This window comes from Lepisma saccharinum, chromosome 22 (assembly GCF_977018435.1).
Source record: "Lepisma saccharinum chromosome 22, izLepSacc3.1, whole genome shotgun sequence".
Taxonomy (NCBI): Eukaryota; Metazoa; Arthropoda; class Insecta; order Zygentoma; family Lepismatidae; genus Lepisma; species Lepisma saccharinum.
Window position 1 is genome coordinate 61,744,603 of NC_139250.1, and position 19,752 is coordinate 61,764,354.

The 19,752-nt window shown below is 36.0% G+C and overlaps 1 protein-coding gene across 1 annotated transcript in view; it reads right to left on the reverse strand.

Annotated features, from left to right (window-relative positions):
- The window catches only part of LOC146004714 (uncharacterized), a 63,691-nt gene extending 54,197 nt beyond the window's left edge, over positions 1-9,494 (reverse strand). Inside the window, exon 1 of the mRNA XM_083143669.1 lies at positions 9,331-9,494. Within this exon, the coding sequence (XP_082999795.1) occupies positions 9,331-9,406 (76 nt within the window). The 5' untranslated portion in view covers positions 9,407-9,494. The remainder of the gene's footprint in view (positions 1-9,330) is intronic.
- Positions 9,495-19,752: the final 10,258 nt, after the last annotated feature.

Consider the following 19,752-nt stretch of genomic DNA (forward strand, 5'->3'; position numbering starts at 1 on the left):
GGCAGATATAGCCCTGCTCCAAAATGCTATGCAAAATGTGGCTGATGCATCTGAATTAAATAATGTGAAATTGGCACTTGAATTTTTGCAAAATACAGTATCAAATCTTCCCACATCACAGGAACTTAAAAATATTAAGAGGGCAGTGAATCGCATATTGAAATCAGAAGATATCAAGAATATCCAGACAGAGATCAAACAACTCACTCAAACAGTGGCCACTCTACCAACCAATCAACATATTAATGAACTGCATGCCCTGTTTGAGGATATCAGAAGACAGGTCCATGATCTTACTGCTCAAAATTCAAAATTGGCAGTTGTTGAAAATTTGCAACAAATTGTAGCTAATATAAAGCAACAGCTAGGGACCATGGAATCCAATCAAGCAAATGCTCTCTCTGTTTTTGCCACCCAGCTACAAGAGATTGTGCAACAATACAAGAAACTTATTGTGGACATAAAAATCAAGCCAGGCCACGATGATGTTGTTAGGACCATCAACGAGCACCTTGAATCTGTAACAAGCAGATTGCTTACAGCAGAAAAAGAAATAACAGGCATAATCGAGAATCCAAAACATACAGTAATTCTTGAATTGTACAGTATCCCCAACAAAGAATATGATTCTCCATTTACGCCAGGTGGCAAAATATATATGCTGTCCCCTGCACAATTTTATTACCAGTTTTTTGTTGGGGGCACACTGAGACCAATCAAGATCAAATATTGGCATCAGCCACAGGCACACCACTACCCTACCTTATCAATAACAAATGCTGACAACAAACCAAAAATCACCAGTGTAGAGTTAGAGGATTTTACAGACCCCAATACATTAGAAACAGCCTATACTGAAGATGATGGCTCTTTGGAATTTAAAATACAAATAGAGGACAAATTATATTTAGAAAATCCTGCAGTATCAGCTGCTGAACACCCTATAGTTGCAATATTCTTGTTTACATATTATGTCTAGACAAATTATCGTTGATGAATTACACAGACAGGCCCGACATAATTATAAGAGACTCCCAGTAGTCACAAAAGGCATAGATGATTTATGGCAGAGCGACTTGATTGAAATGGCAAGTGGACAGTTGAAAAACTTAGACAAAATCAACAAGGGCTACAAGTATCTACTCACTGTCATAGATACATTTTCAAAATTTGCCTGGGCTGTGCCACTCAAATCCAAGACTGGAAAATGTGTTACAGAAGCCATCAGGACAATCATCAATCAGAGTGGAAGATCACCGCGCTATTTGCAAACAGATAATGGCAAAGAATTTTATAATTCTGTGTTCCAACAATTTATTAAAAGCCAGGCAATAAAACATTATTCGAGTTACAGTGATCTCAAAGCCTCAATTGTAGAGAGATTCAACAGAACCTTAAAAAATCTTATGTATAAACAATTTACACTCCAAGGTAATTATAAATGGCTTAATATTCTTCCAGAACTTCTACATAAATATAACAACTCGGTCCATTCCACAATCAACATGAAACCCTCTGAAGTAACTTCATCTGATGAGCAAAAATTGATCAGGACTGTTTATTATCCTAGATACCAGCCAACAACAAGAAGGGCCAAATACAAGGTGGGTGATCAAGTAAGAATCAGCAAATATAAGCACTTATTCAAAAGAGGCTTTACCAGAAACTGGAGTACTGAATTATTTACAGTGGTTCAAGTTAAACCCGGAACCCTTAACACATATATAATAAAAGACCACCGAGGAGAAATTCTCAAAGGCAGATTCTATGAAGAAGAGCTCAGCAAAACTAAGCAGCCTGACACATATCTCATAGAAAAAATAATCCGCAGAAAAGGCAACAAGTTATTTGTCAAATGGCTGGGTCATCCGGAAAACAGCTGGATCGATGCAGACAAAGTGATAATATGAGCACCTGGGATGTTATAAAAAGGCTGCCAGAACCTGAACAGCAGATTAAGAGAAATGGCAACTTGCTGCCTGATAATATTAGGTGTCTTATTGTTGGGCCATCTGCTTGTGGTAAAACAACACTAATGGTTGATAATTTTTTATTGGCACCCAACTGGTTAGACTGGAAAAACAGGCACTTGTATGTCTTCTCTAAGAGCTTGGAACAATTAAAATATCAGCAGCTGATGAAGCTATATGATGGATTGGATATTGCCACTTTTGAACCAGATGTTAAGCCACTTCACGACTGTCTCGATAATTCTGTTGTTGTGTTTGATGACGTTATACTGGATAATCAAAACAAGGTTAGAAATTTTTTTACACAGGGGCGGCACAAAAACATTGATTGCTTCTACCTGGCACAGACTTTTTCTAAAATACCGAAGCAGCTGATCCGAGACAACAGCAATTTTATATGTGTGTTTCATCAAGATCATACCAACCTCAAACACATACATGATGAATATGTAGGTGGGGACTTGAGCTACAATGATTTTTCCAAGTTTTGCAGCAGGTGCTGGAATCAGGACAGTTATGGGTTTGTCACAATTGATATGACAAGAACACCCAATAGTGGCAAATACAGAAATAAAATCAACGATTTTTTAGACGTTGAAACATATATAAATAACCATGAAACGACCAGTCATTGATGATCTTAAGTTAAGAGATTATCTTGTAAAAAGATTTAAGGGATGGAAATCAGAGAACCGAGGAATCTATGAAAAACACAAACAAACAGAACAGCCTGTAATTGATGCTATTAATAATTTAGGTAAGAATATCAAAACTGTTACAGAGCAAAATCAAGATTTGATCACAGAGCTTGTACCTGTAGCTGCTAGGAACATATTAGATTATCCAATCACCCCACTTTCCAGTATTCATACACCTAGTCCTGTTGCTCCTAGAAGAATTGAGGCTAGTCAGGATCCTATTGAATTGGGTCTTCTTGCTCAAAAATATTTAACCACACCTAAAGACAACAAAGATGAGGTGTTTGGCTTATATGCCGACACAGAGCTTGACGGGAGCATCATTCATAGAATTGGCAATTTCAGAGTAACATTTATGGGAGATGATATAATTGTTTATTCAGAATCTCGTCTCGGAGAAAAAGGTGCTTTTGTTAAGTACACCGGCACACCTGGATTGTGGGAACTGATAACTAGGAAAAGACCTGGCAGCTATACAGATCAAGATTATGAGGATTACAAAGAAATATTAATAAAATCAGATGCTCTATACCAGAACAATGATCCCACACAAAAAAGAGTCAAGTCTAGCAGTGGGGCAAAATACAATAATTTAATCAAGCCCATATGGTCACAGATCAAGACAGGGAGTGGAATCAAACAATACAACACCCTGCCCAAAGAATTTGTGTGGGTTGATGATGTCAGGAAACTTGTGGATAGGTTGCTGGTCATAGCTGGGGAGGAAAATGCTGGGAACCACAATTTTTACAATGAAAAGGTTGGAATTATGGACATGATAAGCACAAAATTGTCTAATTTTATAGTGAATGACACTAAGGGGATTGGATATCTCATAAAAATTATTAATACTCTACCACCTAAATTTTGGAATATTTCTGAGGGTCGGGGACTGGTTAATGACATTATAAACAAGCTGCCATTTGAACTACACATTCCAGGCTATCAGTATTGTGGTCCAGGCACAAAATTGGATCATAGATTAAACAGAGGTGATCCTGGTGTTAATCCCCTAGATGCTGCTTGCAGAGACCATGACATAGCATACAACACACATACTGATCTTGACAAGAGACATGTTGCAGACAAGAAATTAGAAGAGGCTGCATTTGGTAGATTTGTAAGCAAAGATGCTTCTTTAAGTGAGAGAATATCAGCATTGGGAACCACCATAGCTATGAGCACCAAACAAAAACTGGGGTGGGGGTTGTGAATATGTATATAATAAACCTACAATGAAGGCCAAGGGTGTTATGTATCAAATACCTTATGCAGGTCTCAAATCTCTTAAAACTATTGACAGTCTCTTGACCAAAAAGCAGCGCAAGAAAAAAAGCTCTTGTCTTGCAAAGGGACATGGTATGAAATTGTTGCTTAGTACCCCCCAATTAAAAAAATTACAGCAATCAAGAAAAAAATCACATGTAGGTGGATTCATATTTACCATCCCTGCCATCTTAGCTGCACTCGGGGCTGTTGGGAGCTTGGCCGGGGGATCAGCTGCCATAGCAAAAACAGTAATAGATGCCAAGAAAAATAGGGCAGAATTAGATGAGCAGAGGCGCCATAACCTGGCCATGGAGAAAAAAGGCAAAGGTGTTAAGAGAGTCATGAATAAGTTTAAAAAAAACAAGAGCCGCTTACAAACCAAGATATTGAAGCTTTGATCAAGCCACTGGGCATCAAACATTTTAGAGGTGTGTACATGTCTGATTCTTTACCGGAACAACCACTCAACAAAGAGTGTGGCATTGTTAATTTGGATGAGTACAAAAATCAGGGCACTCACTGGATTTGTTATCTTAAATATTTAAACAACGAGGCATTTGTGTTTGATTCATTTGGAGGTGTTCCACCTGAAAATTTAGTAAAATATCTAAAATCAGCTAATCTTTATTACAATAATGCCCGTGTTCAAAACTTCAAAGATGTTAATTGCGGACATTTGTGTTTATCAGTTCTCAGATATATGTCTCAAATAAATAAACCATCAATTGAAAATTTTCAAAAGGCCTTGTGGTATTTAAAACATCATGGGGGTATTCCATCTCACCAGCCAAAATTCAATATTGAAACTCAAATTACATGATGACATAGTGTATCCCAAAACAATAGCTCTCAGAGCATTTTACGGCATGTACTTGATCCCTAATATTACACACCACAACAACACAATTGCAGTAGGGGATCAAAAAATTGTCATCACTCCAGGGCAATATAATCTGTCCACTCTAAATGCTCAATTACCCAGAGGTGTAGTGTTAAGTCAAAATTCTGTCACTCACAGAGTAGAGATTGTATCTGCTACAGAGACAGTGCATCTGGGTACTATAGGAGAGCTGTTAGGCTTTGAGAACAACACAAAACTCGAAGCAGGCATCAAACACACTGCTATGAATATACCTAAATTCTTAGCCATAGAGACTCTGAATATTCACTGTAATGTGGCCGAGGGTATGATCACCAAATCAAATGGCATAGGCACTCACAAACAAACTGGCATCATTGCAACATTCAAACCTAATTCCGAATTCATGGAGCCGATCATCTACAATCCATCCCCAACGTTATATTTTCCTGTGTGCCATAATAGAATAGATTACATTGAGTTGATGGTCACTAATGAAAAAGAAGAATTAGTTGATTTTGCTGGAGCCACAACAACTGCTATCATAGAGATTAACATTTAAATAAAAATACATACAATGGAAAATATTGAGAGTTATGAGCTACAATCATTCCCCCCAAACAGGAGGACATTTGCAAATTTAAATCAACCCAACACGGAAATCGAGGTTGATCTTGATGTAGGGGACGGCTTTATACACCCTCACAGAGCAGATCTATACATCAAGTTTGATGTTGTAAAGCTCGATGGTACAGATTACCCGGCAAATGCAAATATAAGACTTGTAGACAATTTTGTGCCGCATCTGTTCTCTGAAATTGAGATCCGAAAGCATGGTGTTGTTATAAACAGAATAGATTATCCCGGCATTACCTCCACAGCTTTGGCCACATTAAAATTATCCAAAACCGAAGCTTCTTACTACAAAATAGGGGGATTTGAAGCTGGTGATAAAATATTATCTAAAAATCACACAGTGCTGTTCCCCATGCGCCTATTGCCAGGATTCTTCTCAGATTACAAAGATATTATGTGGAAGGGCGGGTTAAGAATTACATTTAGAAGAGCTGCAAACGATAATAATGCTTTGATGAGGTACAGTACATTAAACTCTACAGGGGAAGCTATGCCTAATACCTTACCAGATGCAGGCAAGTGCATTATTCAGACTATGGAGCTAAGAATTCCAGTTGTTGAATATGAAGCCAGTTACGCTCTTAAATACAAAGCAGATATCCTAAAAAATCCCCAGATTCCTCTCCAATTTTACACATATCAAGCTGTACAGAAGCCTGCCACTGGTACCTATTATGAATTTGATGCAACAAATTCATTCTCTAGTATTCAATACGACATGCCTGATTTTGTGGTGGTACTGTTTCAGACTGGAAGACACAATAATCAGGAAAAAAATTCAAGTAGATTTGATAACTGCAACATCAAAAATATATATCTTAAAAATGGCAGAAATGAAGTCTTTCCTAGAGAAAATTATAATTTAGACATGTCCAAGGATGATTTTCTTAAATTATATGAAGCTTTTTCGGCTTTCAAAAGGGTCACTACTGGCAATACTGACATGTACTACACACAAGATGAATTCAAGACACGGAGACCCATGTTCGTAATTAACACTTCAAAAAGAAAACAAGTTGTGGTTAATGACAGGACAAATATTAAAATTATCTGTGAATTCCACGAGGCCTTACCTGAAGACACCATATGTAGTGTCATTCTCATAGGTGAAAAATCATATGTTTATGACGTAAGAAATGAGAGAGTCACGGAGCAATTCTAGAAGAATTACATTGTTTTAATATTAGATAAACAAATTGAAGCTGGTATCCAATTGAACTTAAACCAGAAATAAATATGTGTATGTGTGTGTGTGTGTCTTGGCCAAGTTTTAAGTATGGCCAAAAGAGGGGCATATTTTTAACAAATTTATGGACAACAATCTCACAGAAGTACTTTTTATAAGTGTAGCCTCATCAATCTGAGGGGGTCATACTTTCTCATGGAATCCATGAGGGCATTTTCACAAAAATCTTGAATTAGACAAGATTCCACGCTTAAGCAACAAGCTCATATGCTCATGTTAACCTAGTTTTAAGTATAGCAAATCTGCCTGAGAGGGGGTTCATACTTTCTCGCGCTGTCCCCCCCGTAAACCCCACTACTTTTACACTTCGTATATAACATTAAAAATTCAAATGTTGTCGAACTGATTTTCCTTTTTATTTTCTAATCAACTGATCAACTCGAATTTTTCAAAACGATGTCATCCATTCTCATTTTTCCTTTTCATTGTATAGAGTTTCTCAAAATTTTAGGACAACGACATTTTGTAATATCCAAACCAACTTATACATTGCATTGATGGTCTACCTTTAGAGTTAGGCACAGTTTCAAGGTTGTCACATGCACATTAGGTATGTGTAATATATGCGAAGGGAATAAAACCAAGAATTATGTATTTTAAAGTTAGAAATAAATTCAGTGTTGTATGGCATATGGCAATGTAATTAATGAAAGAAATACAGTTCCCATTCATAAAGAAAATCGATTTTCTACTATTTTATCGTTGATGAGTCTAGACATAAGAAAAGAAGAAACGAGAGAAAAGGAGGGAAGAGGAGAGGAAGCGAATGAAGAAAATGGGAAAGGAAAGGGATGTTAGTAGTGGAGAGAAGAAGAAATGAGAGTAAAGGAAAGAAAATAGATGAAGATATGAAGAAAATGGAGAAAAGAGGGTAAGAAAGGGTGAAACGAGATGAGATGAGAGGATAAGGGAGACAAGAAGAGGAGAAGAAATGGAGAGAGGAGACTAGAAGGAGGGAGTGGATATTATGGTAAAAGAGTGGAAAGTGATATTGTGCAGAGGAGTCTCGAATCGAAGACAGGGGAGGAGCTAAAAGGAGTGAAGTATAGCCGAATATTGGAGACGACATGGGACAGAAGCAGCGGAAAGAGAGGGAAGATTAGAGAGAGAGGAGAAGAAGAGAGAGAAAATGAGAAATATGTTCTTTTTTTTTAAAAAAAAAAAATATCGTAGCATGAATCGAACCTGAGACCGCTTACAGTTCAGTCAACAAACATAACCACTACACCATGCTTTTAGCGTTTGGTGGAGCAACAATGTTCGATATTCTGTTGCCTTAATATGTAAATGTCTTTCGATAGACATTATTATTGGGAAAACATTGAGATGTGTCAACACTGCAGAGCAATTTTCTCTTCCTATGCTACTATAACAGGTGAAATGCTTGTGTTTTTACCACAGTCCAGAAAAATATTATGAAATGTATTTGTTGTTACCTAAGAAAATCACATGCTTAGATAGGTTAACCGGGTTATTACAATTACCAACTTTCTTTTAGTAGATAATACTTGGTTTCAAGCAACAGGACATTGGCCTAAGTTCCATTCTTGCTAAAGAAGAGAATACGTATTCCTCTTTTTATAAATAAGAGAATTATTATATTTGTGAAAATAACAGTGTAAGATTGTCACAGTAGTCTACATCAGGAATTTCCTAAAACAATAACCAAGCAAATGAAATTATGCATGCAGAGAAGGTACTTGTACATCAAGGTGATTTGGAGTTAAAGCATCTCACCACATCAGCCATTTCGGAGGTGATGTGATAAGCACCTCTATTCGTCGGCATATATTCCGATGGATTGCAACAGGTTCCAATTTAATTCAGACTGGGTGAGTCCAGAGCAACAAGTTCTGAAAAATTACGATATTAAATCAATGTTCCCGGGAATAGAACCTGAGATCCTTGCATAACAGTCAAACACCCTACCGACTAGACCATGTACCTCATTAAATCCACTTACGTATGACATGTATTGTATTTGTAATAAATTTTCACGTTCTGTCGGACTCATTTGGAAGCATTTGGTATGAATGAAAATCGTGAATATGGAACTAATTTTGTGCAACTGGTACATTATCAATTTTGCCCTAAACTTGTTTTTGCCATTTTGTTCCAGAAATCATGACGCGGTAATTGCAAATCTACCTTGTTATCACAATTGCAGCATTTTCTTTTCAGAAGTTAATTTTGAACATAGGTTTTCATCTACTTCCCACAAACCTCTCAACATACTCCCATTTATTAGTAACCCTTCACTTAGAAACTAACGTTTTATGTAAAATATTTATTCATGTAATCAAATTTACGAAACGATCTACATGTGGAAATAATGTGGAAATTAGAAACACTGATTAAATTTCATTGAAATGTAATATGGCAGACAGTGACTTGAACGTAATGTGCAATAGGGGAAAAGCTAATAACTACCGTGTAATATATTTTAGTAAGCTGCTGTCTTCCGTCAAAGAAATACACTAGCAACGAAAGTACTCGCCTCGCTCAGTTTATTATTACCGCAGGCTCTTCTCTGATTTCCTTCGGTACTTATGAATCTGTAGCACCTTTTCAATATAGCAGCTTAAATAATCAGAAACTAATAATGCAGCACGTCTTTAATAATTACTTCATAATTATTAAATATCAACTTGCCTTCGCCTTGGCTCAAATGAAAATTTATGAGAAGCGCCATCAAAAAAATAAAGGATTGCATCTTCTTCTCCGGCATCTTACAGAACAACGTCTGGATAGACTAACAAACTCCAAGTCAGGCAGCTGATTAAAAAAATCAGCAGAAAGTGTCGAGGAATATAAGAGCTGTGGATGTGGACGTTGGTAACAGACTCCATTCATAATTCGATTATTCTGTGCATCATGAATATTTGCTAATTTCATTGCTTCCATTATTGAATTAATTATGGTTTCAATTTTCATCTAAACATGCAATAAAAATGGAGTTGTCTTTTCGTAAAATCATAAAGTTATGAAATGTACTGCTGAATCATGTTCTGTGATTCAAATCTCTGATTCATGCACTTGGAAACAAAGAGTTTTAAAGAGATGAATCATTCAATAACATAAACGACTTTTTGGAAATTTCTATTTAAAGAAGGAGAAGCATTTTTCGCACAACGTTCCAATATTCTTACCCAGAATCTTCAATACAAACAACAACATTCATCGCGAATTACGCTTAATGACCACATTTTAATGGAATATCTTCTAAAAGCCTGCAATTGTAGTTCCTTGCCTTTCCAATATAGGAATAAAGTTGAACATTGGAGACACCTAAACAAACCAAATATCTCCAAAATATCATGTCTCCGTCAAATAATATCGGGTTTAAGAACACCGGGCCGAAAACTGTGCCAGAAGGTTCAAGCCTAAAAAAGATTCACCCAGGAAACTTGCAAACTTGCAAACTTGCAAACTACAATATGTAAATAAACTTTTGCTATAAAAAGAGGCATATTTGTCGCTTCTATGGTATAATTTCCCCGCTTACTAAAGTTAGGATATCGTATCATTCTACAGAATAATGGGATCGAACCAACCACTTCCAAATAGTTTAATGGAAGATGTAGCTATTCACCATTCATGTTAATGATGAGACCACTTGTCCTCATGACAAGTTGGGTGCTGGCTGCGAAAGTTACAACTGAAATACAATACCTAAATACACTACTAGAAATGGCAAATAGTCACTCGTTCGATTTTGTGAACTTTTGAACTTGAATCATGCATGTTAAGGTTAGGATAATTACCTGTCTACACTTTGAAGAACGATGATGAATTTTAAGGAAACTTAGAGTAAAATAAGCTAAGCTCTCTCTAGGCTTCGTGCGTAGTTCGCCTAAGTCAGTCAGACTCCTGTCCTTCTCACCTTTCTAAAGTCCTCTTGCCTGTCTCTAATCAAAACCAAAAGTGAGTATGTAGCCAGTCTGTCCGTCACTCTTAACACCTCTCCCTGCAGACTTCCTATACGATGATCAGTCAGTTTTTACCTTCCTACTTATCTAAGCTGCTTACTCCTTGTTTACGAGGTTGTAAACTTTGCAGCTCGAATATATCAGGAAAGGAAGTCTGCTTAACACACGACTGTGCATAATTCAAATACCTGAGAGAACTAGACATCTGGTGTAGACAAGTGAATGAACTCAGGTGAAATTAAGCTTAGAGAAACTTAAAATAAAAAATAAAGAATAATACTATGGATTGATACGGTATCACAGGTCAAATGATCGGGAAGAGCTTAGCTCTCATACTCCGGCTACTTCGATGCAAGCAGAAAAGGGCGTCACTTTACAAACCGATTGTCCTTGGAGGAAGTTCCTGCTACATATAAGTCAATGTTATTAGGATTACATAAGGTCGAGTTGTCTCGGATAGTGTTCAAAATGCGTGCTATCTTATGATAAAGCGGTACTGCGGAATCTCACCTAGAAAATTCACATTGAAATGTTGCTCTAAAAACTTATCAAAAGAAACACAAATTTAAAATGAATCTCATAAATATCTATATATTGAAATAACATTTGATTAATGGTTGAGGATCACTAGAATTCTTCACAGTTCTCATCTCACAGGGTTTTAAATTGTTTATTTTCAGATACTAATGTAAGGCTTATATTGCGTAATGCGAATACACTCTTCAGCATTACAGATGTGCAGAATTAATATTTTGTGGCGTTCTTTTAATCGATTAGCGCCGCACGTTAAACAAAACAGTTTGTAATAAAAGTTTAATAAATGAAAAGCAAGTATAAGATGTTAAATTTATAAATTTTCATTCCTAGTTCAGTCGTTAAGAAATACAAACCGCACGTACGATTCATTAACGTTAAGTTTTGTTGTTTGAAATTAGTAGAGTAGTACATATTTTCCTTGTAACCTGAAGGGCGAACCCAGCTGAAAAATCAGTTTTGCTCTTTTCTTATTCGCAACTTGCTAATCCAGACATTCTTATTTAAGTTTTATTGCATTACGAGATTGTTAGTTTAATTTTTCAAAAATCTGATAAAGTAAATTACGTGCCCTACATTTGTTTATAAACATCTTACATCCTGATTAGTGCAGTGTATTTTAAAATAAGCAATGCTTATTGAATAATGAAGTAAATTCAATATTACATAGTTTTCAAATCATATCCAAAATTTTTCTTAAGCAGTGATGTGTTAGAATGCACAGTCTCAACTTACTAAAAATATATTTTTTTAACTTTGTATATTTTAACTATAAGAATATATTAAATAAGAGGCGACTTCATACGTCGCAGAGCTTCGCATTATTCTCTGTGGATTTCACATGAATAATTCCAAATGTATGTTTCGCTCTTGTGTAAATTTGTAAATGCACACCTACTGCTTTTCTCAGTGTAGACTCCTGAGTTTGTCAAATTTTATTTTCAGTCCAATGAAATCTCATATCGGCAAATCTGGATTGGATTTAAATTTCGTTTGCTTCTTGACTTGTTTTAACATGCACCCTATGCACAAAAAGGCTAATCGGTACTGAACACACGATTTAAAGTTGGATCTGAACCAATATGTGGCAAACAGATTTCGAACCCAAATTATTTTGATGGACGTACAGTTTAAAGTGGAACCGTGACATATCTGCATTGTGCCTGTAACTGATAAGGAATTTTGAATAAAATGAATTGATTACAAAGCGACGGAATTACAAGTTCGAAATTTTATAGGACCAATGTCTTTTCTCGAGTCATGGAATATGTATATATTGTAAGCGTTGAATATTGCAGTTTATCTTACGAACTTTCATTAACGTCTCGTTAATAACCTTCCAAGAACGTATTGTCTCCTAAATAATTTCAACCTAGCAGCACAGAAGGGGAAACGGTACCTTCTGGGGTGGGCATGTTTTCTCCTTCCCCAAAACCTCAGTTTCGGCGCTTAACAGGCTATTTAAATCAGCCAATCAGCCTTATCGACATGCAATTTCGAATAAAAAATATGGCGATTTTAGGATATTCATTATTTTATCCAGGCTAATTTTTGTGAATCTGAAAATATTATATCAGAATAAGCTGTACTTTATTATTTTCAACCGCTCGGGCATTTCTTTTTATTCCCCGCATGACACATGGTTCTTTGGGTAATTGATAAAATAAAAAAGATCCTTCATATTTTGAGATCTTTACATAAATTATCTGCTTCTATCCATGTAAGCAATATAAATTTGAGGCGTTGCAGATACGAAGGGCGAACTCGAGAAACGTACGTTGTGAGGGAAATGCGTTTTAAGTTGGTGACAGTAGATCAGAATATTTCGTGTGTGATTTTCAAACTTATTCGTGTAGTTAGAACTGTGCCTGACAACTTAAAACGCATTTCCCTCACGATGCACGTTTGTTGAGTTCACCCATCGTATCCGCAACGCCTCATATGCTCTCCATATTTTGACTTCAGTATAAATAATATACACTGCTAGCTTCGATAATTTGTGCACAGCGAAACACATAGCTGTGAGTGTATCGCATGTGACAAAGGTATTCACCCTTTCCATGAGGGTTAGATTTTCAGCGATGCGGACTAAAACATGAAAACGTAAACAAAGTAGAAGTAAAGTTCTCCCCTGTTCCTAGCACCACGCTATGAAGGCGTGTTGGGGTTGTACGAGTAACGCCCCATACTTTCTTGATCCGGCAGTGAGTGGGGTTGATCTGATCAGCATCATGCTCATGACCGCCTTTATCCACCAGGATTTTCCCCAGGGTTTCCCCCCAGGTACCCATGTCATTCATAAGCTTTGGCGAGTCGGATACAGATTGCATCTTATTCTGCTTTGCTTATCCACCCTTGTTTTACCATATTTACCTTTATTTAATAATAATTTATATAATTATTTATCGGCTTCTGACATAGCTTGTATTTTTGTTGACATCGGATCCTAGGCATTTGCTTTGCCTGGATTTCAAGCCTGTGTGTATTTTCTCGAGCTTCAAACCTTGTTTGAAATAATATTGGAGAAGCCTCTAGTGCATTACATAATTTTCTTTGAGCTTCAAATTCATTTCATTTATGCCTGGAAGAGATTGCAAAACCAAAGACATTACAAAGCCAGAATGTGAAATCCATTGATAACAATGGTAAACACTTTTTATTGACATCGAAATTAGAGTTATTTTAGGTTGTTCTAATTTTTAATATAATATTAATTTTCTTCTAGTTCTTGGGAAATGGCTGTCCCATTCATGAACATAAAATCGTGTGAAAGTTCGTTGTTCATCAAACTTAAAGATGACAAAAACGTCGTTTCTGAAATTATCTTGTTTATAGTGCATCGGAACAGTCACCTTAAGATCCCAGGAATACAGTGCCACACTAGCGGAGACTGGGTACCAAAAAAGTGAGGGGGAGAGAGCAGGTGCAAGGACTGAGTACTCTCCCTTGGTAGTGTAAAGTTTGCGAATATTACGTATTCGCTAACCTTACATATTGAAAAGCTAACATTAACATTACTTAAAAAGTTTCAATAGGTTCAATTTTCAGCCATCAAATGGTGTTCTCATGTGATAGAAATGTTTGTGCTACCCCTATTAGGGACTCTTCGTATTAAATCGGCTTGCAGGAAAACCTAAATTTTCAGCCACATTTCATCGGCAGGAATCAAGCAGTCAACGCTATATTTGCAAACTCTCCATCTTTTCCTCGTCCAGCTGAGTGACTTGCCTTGCTATGGTCCGTACAACATGATCGAAAACAAAAGGCGGCCATTTGCCTTCGTGTGAAGTACCTCGTGCAATGGAACATTACGGAATGGAATTTGACCATTAAAGTCGAGTATGGTGTTGGGTTTTCGACTTAAGAACATTACATGTGGAACGTAAAATTCCGCTGTTATATTAGGAATGCAAAAACTGGTGTTAGATAATTGCTGCATTACTATTATGTTCCCACTGTGCTTTAAATATGATTCTTAATTTTTCCTCAACTTGTTTTACGAACAAAGTGAAGCAGTAATAATTTTGTGCACGAGTGAACTCGCGTAATTAGAACAAGTGAATTAGAAATCTTTGTCACGCTTGCGATCTTTTCCATGGATTATATCATTGTTAGAAACTTCGTGCACGCGGCTTAATAATAATTGCTATGCACGAGAAAGTGAAATCAATGAATACGTAGCGCATATTCGACAACAGAACAGTATTGATATTGTGCGATAATTGCACCTTGATCTCACAAAAGAGAAAATTACGATTAATTGAGAAAAAATTGAAATTAACGGAACACGTTTTCCCTAAATCTGCTTGACTTAATTTTCGTAGAATCTCTCCACCCTTATTTTCCATACAGTAGCATTACCAACTCTTAAATCAGTATGAAAGGACAAATTGTTCTATTTGATGGTTCTGGTTAAAAGTAGGCATAATGCAGACGTGCTCTGTTAGGAAGAGTATAGAATGATTAACGATTTAGTAGTAGTAATGAAACCTAAGTTCTGAATCAACTGCTACTGATAGTTGTAGTATTGAACAAAACTAGATATACGTGTAAACTGCAAGGGCACGTACAGTCATTATCATTGCTATATGTTTTTCTAGTCTGAGATTTGATATAATTAACTAGTGAAGGTTTGTGAAAGAATACCCGCAGGACGTGTGTGACTAATTAGTACTGGTTGTCTTACGAATGAAGCGTTTATCGCATTCTGCCAAAATCTGGCTTGATTGTTAATCTTTGCAAATGTTACGAAATATTTATCTTTATGATATATGTAATAAATTGCACGTTGGTTGATAAAATTGATATTCGGTATAGCATATCTTGCAATCCTTGCCTTTCTCAACCACATGTAAATTTCAAGGAACACGTACTAAGTAATGAATAGCATGTAATTGTGGATCCCTTAAAGGTGACAAACTAAACGTCACGTTGATGACTGATTCGATTAATCGCGACGCCTCAACATATGAATAGTGATCAAAACAGTATAAATGAGTATGATGAATTTTTATTGTTTTAAGTATACAGAGTGTGCATGAACCTTAATTTTAATGTTTTTGTTAGATACTGCAGCTGTACCTCAAAAGAGTGAAAACGTTAAATTTAACTTGCTTGGGAATGATATCAATGGAGAAAGCTTAAACGCAATTCATTGCCGTACACTTTGATATAAAAGTGTGATTATTTATAGGGCCTTTGCCTCGGGCTTTGCTCGTAATCTCCCGCAATATTACGAGAGAAGTACGACGCAAATAAATAATTTGTGATTTCTAGAAAGGGTTTTTTATTTACTTCGAGTTGCAGTGGTCAGTCGCAGCTTCCAGCTTAAATATTGTTGGCAACATCAACCGACCCTTGTATAGCGTTACAGCACACAGGGCTTATTGTTAAGAAGCCATAGTGGGGAAACAAAATTAGGTGGGAAATATCCTTAAATCCTACACAACACTACTGATCTACTATCTGTCTGTCCGATCTGCTCTGAAATATATTATTTACATCATCCTTTATATCTTGGTGGAACCTATCCCCTTGGTTTTCATTAAAATAACCAAGATCATTTGAACATTTTTCTACTTGGTTTTGGTGGAAATTTATCCTTGTGCTGATAATAATATCAAAACTTCTGACGTTTGTAAGCAGATTTTTCACCAGTTCCTTATAAGTTTAGTTCTTGTTATCGCAGAAGACGTTCCTGACATAACTGAACGATTTAGATGATTCAATATTATTCTTAAAATTTGAGATATTTGAATCATTAATGAGTTTAAGAGATTGAGACCAATCAATTATCCCCGTTTTTAGTCTCTCAATACTTAGTCTATGAAAGGATGTATAAATGTAATGAGTCCCTCGCAACATTTATTAAAGACCAGCTGCTTCAACAATATAGACGGTTACCATATGTTGATGTTACACAAAGGACCACGGGTGGTCGTGACAGCACAGTCTTTGCAAAACCATTTTGATATTTACAAATTCTATTTCACTTTTGGTGAGTGAACAATTGTAATCGATGCGTAGGCAATGAGATAAATAAACACTTACATATGAATGTCTTTCCAATGAAGTGCAGGTTGTCGTGCTAATTCAAAATTAGGATACTGTTAAGTTTCTTGTAACAATTGAAGCCCTTGGCCTTCACGGAACAGAATGAACACCATAGTGGTTCTTTGACTCCCTTCAGGCCATAGGCACCCCACGTTCAGAGACTTAAGTTCTCCATTTTTAGCTGTCGTAAACATCCATCACAGGTTTAGCAAACTGTATGAGCAGCCCATACTTATCTTGGTCTGCAAGCTGCATTCCAAAATATGCAAGATTTGCTTCCTTCGCAGTCAGTGATGTTTTCCATGGTTTCTGCATATAATATTTACAACAAATGCAGCAGAATCAATCACGATCATTTAAGCGGCCTGTTCGTGAAGATCTCATGTTTCATTCCCCTCAACAATAGAATGAGAAGTTAAAAATAAAACAAATAAATAGAAACTCACATTTTATAAATATATTCTGTGCATTGGATGGACTAGACAAATATGCATATATTCTAAAATAAAAAGCCATGCCCAATTGCATGTCGAGACCCGCACGTCTTATTGGGATAAACTTATAATGGATGGATATAAAGTATCTCAAGAACTATAGCCAATTTGGCAAACATCTTTTTTGTTTTATATTCAGCACAACCAAAATACCATACAATGCGTTCAAAAACATTTGGGACCTGTGTAATTTCAGATAGGATGTGTTTGGGTCAAGGCATACCATATAGATTGTCCACATCGATATATTGCAGATATTTGCAAGGCATGATGGAATTTTAATTACGCATGCAGCCATTCTTTGCTTTTGTATATCGAATTGGACATTGGATAATACCACCTCGCTTTCTAGCTTCCATAAACATAAATTGATCAACATGGGTTATGAGACAAATTTTAGCTTTATTAAATATCAGCATGGCCTACCATGAAAAACAATACGTGGTGTACATGTACAGTCACGGACACTGCCGGCTTGTAACGATTCCATTGAAAGTCAATGTATTCATTACAAGCCGGCAGTGTCCGTGACTGTACATAGGATCCATTTGATATATGTTGTAGCAGCGCTTTCGAAAATCTTCAATATCATCTAATGATAAGATGGTGTACCTTTACAAATAATGATGAAGGTAAATCCCTAAAATTTACATTGCTATTCTTTCCAAACATTATGTAAATGTTCATAATTTTCTTAGCTACAGTTATGCTTTTGAGGGATGTTTAAAATTAATCTCGCGATGGCAATTGTGTTTCCTGGAATTTCTGTAAATTTTCCAGTTATTCATAAGTGTAAACTCCCTTTTGGTTTAGAAATGACAATTGCTCGCTGCTAAAAGTGTGCCAGTTATGCACACATTTGCTATTTTCCAAAAGGTCAATAAGTGTTGCCAAGGTGCTTGTTAAAAATTAATAGCTATCCAGAAACCTGAGCGTAAAATATTTTCAATTATCTAATATTAAATTATATTCTATGCAAGTATATTTATCTTTGCTGCTTGGAATAATGTTGACTCTTTCTGTACCATAGCCGTACTCTTTTAAGAATAAGTGTACATCGAAATTTGGCAATTTATGAAAACAAATTGTTATTTTCAAGTTACATTCGCTACAGAGCGTGGCAATTCTATATAATGATTACGATGTTCCACATTTATACAATTTGAATCATCAAACATTGTTTGAATCATTTGTTATGTCCAGCTTCATTATTTGTGCGCTGCTGTTCTTGTATGAGATCCTTCATCGTTTCCTCAAATGTAAGATCGGAGCAAGGGTTGTTTGAATATATATACTGGTGCCATTTTTTATTTGATATACAAATTACTTTGATTCGATTTTGCAATTGTACTCACCAATTGGAAGGCCAAACTGCACGTTATATGCTCTTAAATATATGTTGTGTTTTGGTTTTGCTGTATTTATCATTACATCAACTCGCTTTATGCATCATTTATTTGCTTTGACAACGCAATATTCTCTCACTCATAACTTCCTATAAGTGCATAAATCACATGAAGTTACAAGTGAGTGTGTTCAGTCTTTGTAACGTTGAATGTTTTTTCTTACGTCGTCATACTTTCAAGGATTTTTTATACAATAATGCAGTTATATATCGTTCTACAAACTTCCACATTGTAAAGAATCTTCCACGTTTTCTCCATATTTACCTGTGACTTTCCTTTTTGTGAGCGACACTGAATTACTAGGTCACAGTAGTTACCTAATCTCCCTGTGCGGTTGAGTTATGAGACTCTCCTTAACGTTATTGCTGCACTGAGCATTCTGAGTACGTGCAGTTAGAAAAAATATACTATCATCCTTGTTGTTGCACCATTCTGTGCAAAATTTTGGGTTACACCAGTAAGTTTTTAAAATGTGTTCCATTACTCGTGCGCCACTTCCTCGTTTCACGAACACATAAAAATGACAGCCTGCATGATCGCTCGTTTCTATTGCATTAGGTTCTGGATGGCAATGTACAAGTGGACGAAGAAGAAGCCAATATCATTCAGAAGGATTATCAAAATATGGAAAGGATTTCAAACAAGCAAAAGAAGTTCTATATAATGTGAGACGTCAGAACAAGTTTGAACATTTGTTTTAATGATTGAAATGTAACTAAAGTAGGATCTTATGAATTTTCTTTCTTCGAGTTAGGATGCCAGTTTAGGCGTGAGGTGTTCTGAAGTAAACTCGTCGAAGACTCTAGTCTTGGATTGGATTAATTTGGTGTTTTAAGTCCAATTTATGCACAAAAAGACTAATCAGGGCTGGAGCTAGAGCTTCCACCTGGAATTTAACCCGGGACCCCTTGATTAGAGACTATAGTTTATTCTGCAAATATTTTTTTTTTCTAATTGTTCATTACGTTCATTTTCTTCGGTTGTATGGGAGGATAATTTGCAACACCTTGTTTAATTTTAAATAATGCAATGTTTTATTTATTATTATTACAGTAATATTATGACGATAACGCCATGATTTCGATATTTGATGGTAATTCAAACTTTTGTTTATGTAATTAATGTGTAGAAAAGGCAAAAAATGAAAGAAAAATTTCT